The sequence below is a fragment of the Pterocles gutturalis genome, unplaced genomic scaffold, assembly GCF_000699245.1.
Source record: "Pterocles gutturalis isolate BGI_N339 unplaced genomic scaffold, ASM69924v1 scaffold21205, whole genome shotgun sequence".
NCBI classification, from domain to species: domain Eukaryota; kingdom Metazoa; phylum Chordata; class Aves; order Pterocliformes; family Pteroclidae; genus Pterocles; species Pterocles gutturalis.
Genome location: NW_010141343.1, coordinates 28,277 through 40,781, shown reverse-complemented (window position 1 = coordinate 40,781; position 12,505 = coordinate 28,277). Strand labels below are relative to the sequence as shown.

Genomic DNA, 12,505 nt, shown 5'->3' with positions numbered 1-12,505 from the left:
TATATGTTTTTAATATTATATATATTATATATAATTATTATTTAGAATTAATATAGTTACACTGTATACCATATTTACTTGTGAAACAGATGTGAAGAGGAAAGATGAAGCTTGAAGCTGAATCCTTCACTCTTGTGCTGGCAGCTAGGAAATTACAATGATCTCTCAACTTCTTAATTGATCAAAATAATGTAGAATCAGTGAGTTACAAATCCCATGTTGGGGAATCCCACAGTGCCATTTTCACAGTTTTAAACTCCAGAGTCAGATGTCACTTTGACAGCTTTATTCTCATCTGAAACACTGTTTCACCAAAGCATATAATCTAAGTTGTTTTCAGATAGAAATATACACAAGAAAAAACTCTGGAAACCCAGAAATGATCAATACCAAGCTTTGTTAATTTAAAAAAACCCAAAAAACTCTTTCCTTTTGAACTCTGTTTTCTTGAGGGTATATTTTTTTCCCTCCTGACTTTTAACATAACTGAGAATAATATTTGATGCATGTTAAAATGTTTAAATATATGTTTTGCTTTTACCTTGTGTCCTCCTGGTTGGCTGTACTTTCCGTACAGGTGCTTCTAGAAAACAGAAATGTTACAGTCAGAAGTTATTTGTAAGAGCCTTTGACTTAAAATTCATTAGAAAAGTTGGCAACACATTGCTGACTTGCAAAGTTTGTCCTTTAAGGTTCTCGGTAAATAAGAATTTTGTCCCATTAGCATGTTGACTTGATCACCTGAAACATGAATGCTTATGATACAATTCACTCACTACTATCACATGCAGTCATCCGTCAAATCTTACCAACATTTCAAAAGTATTTTTATATTTTAACAGTATGAATTAATCCATTATTCACACTGATCTCCTACAGACGGTTACATGGTATAGGCAGATTCCAGGACATTTTGCCCACGCACTTCATTCAGGAAACACCATCTGACACTGTTGGCAACATACAAGCTCAGGTTAATGTACATCCCAGGACTCAGTCTGACCTTTTGGCAGACAACATCCAGGTCTGCTGTACAGATGTTACTTCCGGAATTATTTATAAGCAATATGCTTGAAACTCAACCATCACAAGATCTTGGACACATTTCCAGCTGTGTTTGGGGCTTGATGTGTAACTGCATTGTGAGTTCACAATATGATTCCACATTTAGAGTTCAGTTAATTTTCCCACAGACTTCAGTTTTAAAGAGTAGAGTAGAGCAAAGGGCTATTGAATAGGTACCACCCTCATTAGCAGATACTTCTGTCTTCCAAAATACTGACTCAGTGAAACTATGGACACTTTTTCCTCTTTCTCATAAAACTCTTAAGACTTTTTTAAACCACATATCTTCTCACTGGGAGGAAAAAACCATTTCACAAGCATGAGAGATAATTCTCCTCTTAATGTCACGAAATGTCACTGCAGCATTTTTCCTTCCTTACAACTGTGAAGCACTTCATATTTGCTTAATTAGCTGCAGTCAGGTGTCTTTTCATCCTGAGGTACAGGGCATACAAATGCACAGCCCTGAGATACAGGCTTCACCTCATTACATCTGAGGCTAAACACTGGATATCTGCACCAACTTAACAGAAAATTTCAGGCTCTGTACTGCCCTGACAAGGACAGAACACGGTCCATCTGAAGTATGCTTTCCATACTTATATGTTGTCCATACAATTATGTTTTCAGGTAAACCTCACCGTCCAAAGATCACACCTGTCTGTCATTTTCAGGCAACAGTTGACTTGTATGTGTACTATTCAACATTAAAGTTATACAAACACTATGGTATACCTTCAATATTTATCACAGACTTCAAAATGTAAAAAGTAGAAACATATTTATTCAACTTCATTCTCCAAAAGCCATAATGTGTTTTCCTATGAATTTAGTTCAAAGGCTGCTAGATGAATTTATTCTGTATTATTAGTATTAGAATTGGAAAAGGACATACACAAAAATACAAAAGAAACCCTAAACAAGCTACTTCTTAACTTTGAATGAAGATCATTATAAATTATTGTTAAAATTGAAAAACAAATTCCTTTTATAAAACCAGTCTGAATTGTATTTGGCTCCTTTAAGAGATTCATTCTGGACCTTGACACCATTCATCTTTTTCAAACCCAAGAGCTTCTCTCATTTAACAACAGGGTAAGAGTAGAGAAATTCCAAGACCCTGTGAGATATTTACTCAACCCCAGAGGTTATATTCCCTCCACCCTACCCTCCCTTCACCAAGCTGAGAACCCCTCACATCAACCAATCAACCAATTAACACTGACAAGAAATAACTCAAGTTAAAAACAACTCACGTGGTCTTCTTCTGGATGTGCTGCTTAGAGAAAAGGAAATTCTTATGGTGCATGTTCCTTCAAATGTTTTACCTAAGCTTTGTGGTTAAACATTTCTTCTTGTCTACTATGCTTGCCAAATCTTTAGTTACTTTTAGGCACAAGATAAGCCTCAACATTTTTCTCTGCAACATCAGTGAAACAGCAATTTTCCAAAACAGCTGTAAAACTTCTTGCTAAAATACTGGCTTCAGACCTAAGTAATTTTTGTGAAGAGATACTAGTAAAACCCCACCTGGAATGATCACTTCAGACAAAACAGGTCTTAGTGATAGTGGAATTTTAGACAAACTAACCTTCCAGATGGACTTTCTTGATTTCTCTCTCGATAATCTGTGGCTCTCCCTCAATTACTTTAGTAACCTTGGTATACTCAGTTCCAGCTATGATGAGCATCAAAAACAAATGAGTTAAATCTGGCATAGCATTTTTTTTCCATATGCAAGGAGCCTGCAGTGGAAACAATGTCATTTTGGGGGTGTAGCTGTATGCAGGCCACTATGTTATTCACGCTGTGAGGTCCTGCTGATTTCCTTGGCCCTGCCACAGGTGATTCCTTCTCTAGGGCTGAGAGTTATTTATTGAAATCTTGGCTTGACATTTTGTTTCAGCAAACACTGCCAACTGTAATAAGCAGTGCTGATTACTGTATGAATAGAATTACAGCCCATACAAAATCATTCTTTTACTTCAGACAGTGGCAATACATTCCTATGTGACTGGACTCTGATTTAAATGCTTAGGAAATTTTCAGCAAAACAGAAGTAATTTGATGTAGACAAGAGGGCCATAAATCATTATCACCTACAGCCATAAAGCAGCGTGTGTATCTGCTTTCACTGGCTAAACTCATGGTAAGTTATTATCATGGCAGCCAAGGGTAGCTGACTGGATAAATAATGGAAAAGACAGAGAAAAATCAAATTAAAACAGGAGATAAATCTGCCTGTTTGGTCCATTCTGTAAAGCAGAATGCTTATGCAAAATAACATATAATAGCAAGGAAAAATAGTGAGAATTCAAGAGACAATGTTGTATTTTCTAAATTTGCTACAGAGAAACTGTTTCTCATTTCCATACATGTATAGGATCACTGCAAGATGTATCTCTACAGATTATGTCTATTTAATGGTATGCCTCTGTAACTCAAAATGATTACAATTACAATTGTAACTGTTAGATTCTGGCATCAGACCTGTCACCAGAATATTGAACTTTTCTATAGATAAAGTTTGATCCTCTCTTTACTGCCTGGATGACACCAAGAGAACATAGTCCAGTATATGGAGGGATTTTTATTTTTTTTCTGTAATTTGTTTCATTTTCAACTTTCCTGTTAAATATTTAACACTGAAATAAACATCTTCAGAGAGCAACTCTTTCCACATAGTTGGGACACTTAGGATAAGATGAAAAACCCTCTGGAAGTTCCTATTTCTCGCCAATGATTATAGACAGATCCTGGCTCAGATCTGTAAAACTAAAGTTTAGATGTTTAAAAAAAAAGAAAAAAAAAGAAAGAAGTACAGCCAAAAGTATTCATAGCCGTATCTTGGCTTTTCTCTAAGACTAGCTGTATTATCAACTAGCATGATTTTGTTTGGTGGAAAGCTTCTTCAGTCATCACTAAATTTTTCACTTAACTGAAGTTTAAGTCACATCCACAGAATAGTGCTCTTGAAGGACTACAAGATTTAGTTCAGTGAACACACCACTGGCTGTGAACTACAAACTTGAATACCAGTGAAGCAACTTACTAAAACGTGAACATAAAATGAAGAAGATTCAGTTAATTTATGCCAAGAGAAACATCCATGCATATTTTTGAGCTTCTGACTCAGGTTTACACTAATATTTACTAAAAATAAAAAACTTGAATTCTCTTTTTTTATTCCCCCTTGCTATTATAGTTTTTCTAATCTACATTAAGCAGAGAACATTCCAAATTCATAGGTAAAGATTAATTTCATAAGCACAAGTTCTTTCACTAGTTTTCTACAGCTACTGGTTACATATTGCCAAAACTGTTAGAATTAAGAGAGCAAGAGAGAAAGAAAACCATTCCTTGGAATGCTATGTTTGAAGAGAATTAAAGTTAATGCTTTGATACCCATCACCTGTAAGCACTGAAAGAAGGATGTTAAACATGCCTTTAATTATAAACTTGAGGGCAATGAATATTCATTTCTGAAGAACTAATAAGTAAGATGAATTTGGCCTATTGTAATACTTTCCACTTCATAAGTGTTTTTCACAGATTTAAATTTGCTTAAAAAGAGAGTTCACAGCTAGTGGAATAAATCTTCATTGCTCCCCTGGGTTTTAATTAGATAACTTTTTAAAGACTGAAATAATTTTTTTCCATGATCAATATTAAAAAATTGATCAATCAATCTTTGGTGCTTATTTCCATTTCACAGACATCTGGCACTTCATATACGGCATTCTACTTTTTCTTCCATTGAAATGAGACTTCACTAGGTCAGTCTTTAAAATGTTGATATCAACATATCTGAGAGGGGTTTCAGTTATCATAACCTGTTGCAAAAAGGTTAGTTATAATACACTGAATTACCTCCCTGCAGAAGTCTTTTGATTTCTTCATCTTCAGGTAAATGACCATCACCTTCAATAAATTTGGTCACCTTGGTAACCTCTGATAGGATACAGGTTATGGCAAAAAATTGATTTATAGAAAACATTTGACAATACTGTAACAGCATGCTACTGAATTAATCCTGTCATAGCACTTTGCTGAATTACAAAATCAATCTGTTGTGATATTAAATTCCACATAAACACTGAAAACACCATATTTCATGACAAACATAGCATACTATATATTAGACCCAGGCAGCCTCCACTCTGGAGCTGACTGAAACATGAAGATCAGAGACTCAAAACAGAACATTAGATTTGGACATTTCTCAGGTTCTGAGGTTTAATCCCTGGATATGATTTTGCAGTATGAGCACCTTCACTGAAAACTTGGAGTATCTATTCAGTAATTACTTAAGTATTTTTTTTTTTTTTAATGGAAGGAAAGAAAACAAAGATACTAACCTTCTTCAAGCAATTTTTTTAACTTTTCTTCATTATCTGAACCACCTGCAGTAATTCTGGTATATTTTATTTCAGGACCTGAAAAAAGAGTTGTGTGAGACAGTAACTTTATTCAGATATAACAGGATTGCTTTTTAAGTTATTTTTTCTACTTAACACTTAAGAAGGTTCCATGGTCCTTAAAGTAAGAAACAGTTTTAACCACTTTGTTGTATTAGGTCATAGATTGGCTATTTCCCAAGTGTAAAAAGAGTCTGGATCCACCGTTATAAATAGACTTTGTTGCTTTTATTACTGCTATTAATCATCTGAGAGCTTAAAATTTGAGATTCTTTATCAGTTTCTACTACAGAGGGAAAAGAAGGAAATATCAGGTCTGAAACGCTGTAATTTTACATTATATTAGCCATTTTATGTGGGATATTAGTGAAAGTTGAATTTGAAAAATGAGAAGATGGTACTTTATTTTCTCCCCCATAAATTTTGTATTGAAAAATAGTCACAGGTTCATTCAGAAACCACTAACATCTTTCATTCAGTTATTTCCATTGTAGTGAATAATTGCTTGAGAATAACTTAAGTCTGGTTCTTTATTTCTCTCTTGCTTGAATGGTTTCTTAAATTGAATTTTAAGTTTTTCTAAGTAAATGGAATATTTAGACTTGCTGCTAAGTCAATATGTTCTTATAACACTGCCTTTCTCTTACAATTGCTCTGGCAGACAGAATTTTTATGGCAGCATTCAAACTGCTATTTAGCCAAGGGAATCAAAATGTGTTAAAGACTTTATGCCTGCTTAAATACACTTCACTCCACTTTTCAATTTCTGTGAAGTTTCTAGAATTCTTAAAGAAATCCCGCTGTTACAAGTCAAATACAATTGACATTGGCCAAAGAGTTTGAAGGTTACTGTGGGAGAAGATCAATGGACACAGATGCACATTAATTTTATCTTACATTAACTGAATACAAATGTCTAACTTGTGGACGTCAGATCATGGAATCATAGAATGGTTTGGGTTGGAAGGGACCCTAAAGATCATCTAGTTCCAACCCTTCTGACATGGGCAGGGACACCCTCCACTAGACCAGGTTGCTTGATCAAGATCGATCAAGGCCCCTCCTTGCAAAGAAACAGAGAAGTTCTTTTTCTGAAATGATTGTCAAGGGAGCCTGGGATTACATGTAAAAGTAGGTATCTACACACTGAAGGTCTGCTTTTGGTCTAATGAAACCCACCTACAGATAAACAGCCCAAAAATTTCAGCCTCCCCCCCCAAAAAAAGTCTTCTTTCTAAAGCAAGTCAGACTAAAAAAATGCAATAAAAAATGCAATAAAAGCAGTCTCATCCTGAATGTTAGCAAGAAGCTTGCAAAAGCAACACTTTGCAAATACATTTAAAAAAGGACAAGCTTTCATTGTTTTGCATGCTGTTAAAATATTGTTGCCATTTCTGTATAAGCGTGTGTAGCACACACAGACAGTATTGGAGCCATACATAAGCAGAAGGAAGCATTAGGGAAAATTAATCTCTCCAGGAAATGCAGTTTAGGCACTAGGACAGAATTTAAGATGTGTTACTTTTGCACGTAATGATGAACTTTTGCTAAGTATGGTTTACCTTGATAAATTCTTTCTTCTGTTACTTTTTTCTCTGTCACTTCCACAGGTCGCCCATCAATGATTTTGGTGTATGTTTTAATAATTGGTTCTACGAAGATTTTTAAATTGAAGACATTAATCAAAGGATGAACAGTGTTACAAGTACTGTTTTTGAGATGCTGAAACTTGCTTAAGTACACAAGGAAATACCATAGCATATTTTACAAAAAAATAAAAATGTTCAGAGGAGACCAGGAACTAAGTTTCCTCCAAATTTAGGATGGCCTCACGCTGTTTTTCATTTAAGGGACCCTAGATGTGAACTTCTCAAGGCCCCAGAAAAGCACATGGCAAAATTTACCTCTGATTTATCTATCTGTTAAAGTTGCCTTCTGTCACAGAATCACGTAGTACACTTTTGGTTGAAGGACAAAAACCAGCAGATAATTCTTAACAGAGACAGATGTTACGTCAGCATGCAGAGCATTTCTATCACTGTCTTGACTATAGCTAGGCAAAAACCCCAATTTTTTGAAATGCGTGAGAAGAGAGAATGAAATGATGCAACAAAATTACAAGACTTCCAGAATGTCTTGTTAAAAACAGAAGTCTAACATACCACATGAATCACCTACATAAAGGAGAAATTGACTGAGAATAGTGGATGTTTCAAATTTTAGCTAATACAAATTGAGTTGCTGAAAGCATACCAACCTCCATGAATCACTTTAGTTATTGTCTCCCCTTCCCTGACTATTTTGAACTCAGGTTCCCCTTCAATTAATTTAGTGAGCTGTGTGATAGATGGGTCTGTGACATAGGAAAAAAACAACACGTTACAAATATTCATAAAAATATATATAGTATTCCACGGAGCTGAGATGAAGCTAGCATTATCTACCCTACCCTAAACAAAACAGATTACTGTAATGGAGGTTTTTTTAAGTCTGAGAAGCGATTTGCAGCAATGCAGTATGATCTTGCACTTCCTCCCATGCTATCTTAAATTTAGATCCTATTGTACACTTACCATTTACATTTTTTTTTTATTTTTGGCTATCTGATATTTTTAACATCTGTTGACAAGTCTCAGGCAAAAACCAGATCCTCAGTAGCTGAAAGGAAGTCTTCCTCTATATGTGTTGGTAAGAAGCCTATTCTGAGGCATTGCTGGAATCTTATAGCTATTGCTCCACAAGTGATCAGCATGCAAACCATTGTGTGAAAGCTTAGAAAAGAACTAGAGAGAGAAATGTTTGTCATGCTATTTCCCACTAATTGTACAGATATCCAGAAGGAAACTAGGTCTTTTAATCAGAATTCCTTTATGTTGTTTTGCGGTTTTTTATTTGTTGCTTTGGGGTTTTTAATTTTTTTTTGTTTTGGAGGTTTTTTATTTGTTAGTTGGGGGGATGTTATTTGTCTTTTTTTCTTTTTTTTTTTTTTTTTTTAAGCTACCAAGACTTGGTCAGCTTAAAGAAAAAAACATGAATAAACTTCAGAGAACAACTGGAACAGCTTTACGGATATTTGCCAGCATTAACAGCTATCATTCTTTGAGTTGCATGGCAGAGGTCATCTTGATTTCAATGACCAAACCTCTTAATTTGTGCAATCCCTACAGACAATGCTGATCCAAACATAAAATTAGGAACATACCATTGATGCACTCAATTAACAGGAATACATGGTTCTTCTGTAACAAGTGTTACAGCAACATATTCTGCTTAAGAAGTTGCTTTAACACACACTTCCCTTATTCCCTAATCAGAGTTAGACTATAACAGTCCATCTGTCTCACTTTCCTTAAAAATCCATTAAAAATCCTTCTTTATACGAATTTATGTAGAAGTCAATACTACACAGATTTTGATTTTTAAATTAATGATCAGGATTTGACAATAGCTTTTTAATATGTGTGCCTGGTATTAATTGTTGAAAACAGTGCAATTCAGGCTGAGTGTCCTTCAATAGTAACAAATTCAAGCATACATTTTTGCAGAAGAAGATGACTGTATACTGATGATGACTTTAGAGCTAAATAATTAATTTATTTGCTGCAGATGAGATTGTATGATAGGATCATAATGATGCTCAGTTATTATAGCTCTGTTCATCTACCCTGTTTTAAATAGCCGAACAACACATTGATTTTTCTTTTATGTTCTAAAACATCTGGCTGAAAAACATTCCGAAATGTTTTAAAGAAGAAATCTTCCAAGATTCATTCACTTGCTTCTGTTTTAAATGTAAGGGCATTTTTGCATGTTGAGAATCTGTTGATACACATGATGAATATTAATGAAACGTGTCAAAGGTATATTTATGAATGCTTATCATTTTTTTTTAGATTTCTAATTTCCTGTACCTTTCTATGCGATCGATACAGCAGATGTATGCAAAACAAAAGGTAAAGCCATAGTTTGCTATACTGCCTAGTCTAGGATCAGTCCTTTGAACATTTAATCCATTAAGATTTAGGTTTCAATCAGATTTAACTCTTCAGATCCCTTTAACTTGCCTATGTATAGACAATGGAAGCACAACTCAAGTAGAAAAAATTGAGACAGAAAAGGGCAGACATCATCCTCTCAATTTGAGGGTGGTGGAGTGCTGTTACTACTAGCAAGCTCAGAAGGGCCAGAATTGGCTTTATTTGGTCTATTTCTGAATCATCAGCAGAAAGTCTGTATTGGCCAGAGATCATTCCCTGGAGTGTGTCCCAGAGCAGAAACACTGTACTGGCAATGGAAAGAAGTAACTCCTGAATGCTCACTAACTTATAAATTTTTTTTCTCTCTCTCTGGTGAATTGCACGTAGTTGTACATTTGCCATAGAACATCGAAGAACAGGTACCTTCAGAGCATGATTCACCATCATCATAGGAAGATTTCTAAAATATCTTGGATTAATTACCATATGGAATCATCTGCTCATTTATATTGCTCTGTGGATCTGATTTAATGATGGAGACTAAGCAATAAAAATCAGTATATATGCTAGAACTTGTTTAATGTAGGTGGGATGAAGCACAGACAAGCTGCTGAAAAGGAAAGCTCATGCCACTTCTGCTGGGAGGAAGTCCTCCCAGAAACAACGATTAAACAGTCTGGATAAAATTTTTGCAAGACATTTCTAACTGCCTTTCTCCTCAGCTGAGCTCAACAAGATTCCCCTTGAGTATTTTTATTTAAATGGGAAACTGGAGCTTATTAGCATTGTACCTGGTCTAGTGGTACCAATAGGTGTTTTTCTTAAGTTATGAACCACAACTGAGTTTGACAGTCCCAGCCCCACTTTTGTTTCTCTTCAGTCCTACTATTAACCTTTAAATCATGCTTTTGCCTAAAGAAATTGAAACAGAATGTTTGGGTTAAATTGTCCACTCCAGGCATCTGACAAATATTGGTATTTAGAACTGATTGAAAACAGATTGAAAAAAAATGAACTGATTTATTTTTCTTCAAAGTAAAAGAAACAATTTATTTCATTTTGTAAAATAACTGCTTTAACTTTAAAAAAACAGGAAATGTTTTTATTGAAAGTAAATTAATATCCAGGGCATTTAAAATAAATGGTTTGAAAGAAGATTATGTAAAAACATTTTTTAAATGCTTGCAGAAAAAGAAGAAAGTCGATTTGGGGAGAACAACTATGGGAAATCTTTTTATACAGAATATTTCAGCCAGTTCTAACTGCAATATTTGTATCTTTGCTTTTCCAGCAAAGTGCTAAACATTGTGGAGTTGTTATGTACAAAATACCTCCTGTTAAATATATACAATATATATTCTGTGTATGTATACCAACATATACAGAAATATATATACACTAAGGGCCTCGTTTACCTTCCTTTCTGATGATGGGCTTGACGTTGCTTTCAATTATGTTAATTTCTGAAAGTACAGAAAATGGAATATAAAGTACATTCCATTCTTACAGGTTTTTTATGGTAATGATCAGTTAGATTTGGTCTGGTCATAAAGATGTAGATAAAAACACAGACATTAATGGATGGAAAAGTAACTCAAAGGGATCTAGAGTATGGATCTTGGTTCTAGTTGCTAAATGTTGGTGTATACAAGTTACCCACAGACAGAGCCTCTGGCCTGCTTTTTGCCTTTGTGCCCTATGGAACCCCCTGGTCATGAAACCCATGATAATGTAAGGTACATAAGAATAATGGCTCATATAATTCCCTGCGTAAAGATTAGCACAATTCCTTGACATATCTTTAATTCAAATCTCGCCCTCTTCATTAGGGGACATTCAGAACTATTCTTACACTTAATAGAACGTCATGGAGAGCAACACTGGGGTGTTCTTGGGAGATCAAACTGTCCTTCTACAACAGAGACTAAAGTACTCATTGAACGTCTCTGATAGTTCATTATTTGACTCGCATCCATTCACTAATAGAGAAGCCTTCACTGGTAGAGTTCACAGCCTTCCTGTTCCTGCATCCAACTAAATCAACATTACAACCTTCTTGACATCTGACATTGACCTGCCTTGCTTCAGTTTACAAGCATTTCTTCTCATGCTGCTCTCACTGGCCATAGGAGATAAAAATCACAGAATCACAGAATATTTTGAGTTGGAAGGGACCCATAAGGACCATCAAGTCCAACTCCCTGCTCCTCACAGAACTACCTAAAACTAGACTATATGATTGATATCCTTTTTTCAGATGCTCCTTGAACTCTGACAGGCTTGATGCTGTGACCACTTCCCTGGGGAGCCTGTTCCAGTGACCGACCACCCTCTCAGTGAAGAACCTTTTCCTAATGTCCAGTCTGAACTTCCCCTGACATAGCTTCATTCCATTTCCTCATGTTGTATTGCTGGTCACCAGAGAGAGGAGAGCAGCACCTCCCCCTCTGCTGTTCCCCTTGAGGAAGTTGCACACTGCAGTGAGGTCAGCCCTCAGCCTCCTCTTTTCTGAGCTGAACAAACCAAGTGATCTCAGCCACTCCTCGTAATTCTTGCCCTTGAGATCTTTCCCCATCTTTGTAGCACTCCTCTGCACTTCATAATAGTTTGATATCCTTTTTATATTGAGATGCCAAAACTGCACACAGGACTCAAGGTGAGGTCACACCACTGTGGTATAGAGTGGGACAGTCACCCGCCTCTACCAGCTGGCTGATGTGCTTGATAAAACCCAGGACACGGTTGGCCCTTTTGGCTGACAGGGCACACTGTTGACTCATATTCAACTTGCCATCAAGACAGATTTTTTTTTTTTTTTTCCCCAAGAGTCTTTTAAATTCAATATGTCCATTCTCAATTTTCAAAAGTCTAATGTGATGGTCTCCATTTCTACAGAGAAATGTGGGTAGGATCCTATAGATATTTAATAATCTGCCTAAATTTATGTTCCCTCACAAGCCAAAGCTGATCTTTGTCTTCTAACAGTTTGCTTCAACAGATCCTACTTTATATGCAGAAGCTAAATGCAAACCCTGAGAAAGGCTG

General features: G+C 35.6%; 1 protein-coding gene across 1 annotated transcript in view; it reads right to left on the bottom strand.

Annotated features, from left to right (window-relative positions):
* Positions 1–541: 541 nt before the first annotated feature.
* POSTN (periostin, osteoblast specific factor) overlaps positions 542–12,505 on the bottom strand; it is a gene marked incomplete at its 3' end in the record, with an annotated part of 35,771 nt that continues 23,807 nt past the window's right edge. Inside the window, exons 17-23 of the mRNA XM_010083995.1 lie at positions 10,876–10,923; positions 7,741–7,836; positions 7,046–7,135; positions 5,424–5,501; positions 4,936–5,016; positions 2,657–2,743; positions 542–583 (exon numbers count right to left, since the gene is read on the bottom strand). Of these exons, the coding sequence (XP_010082297.1) occupies positions 542–583; positions 2,657–2,743; positions 4,936–5,016; positions 5,424–5,501; positions 7,046–7,135; positions 7,741–7,836; positions 10,876–10,923 (522 nt within the window). The remainder of the gene's footprint in view (positions 584–2,656; positions 2,744–4,935; positions 5,017–5,423; positions 5,502–7,045; positions 7,136–7,740; positions 7,837–10,875; positions 10,924–12,505) is intronic.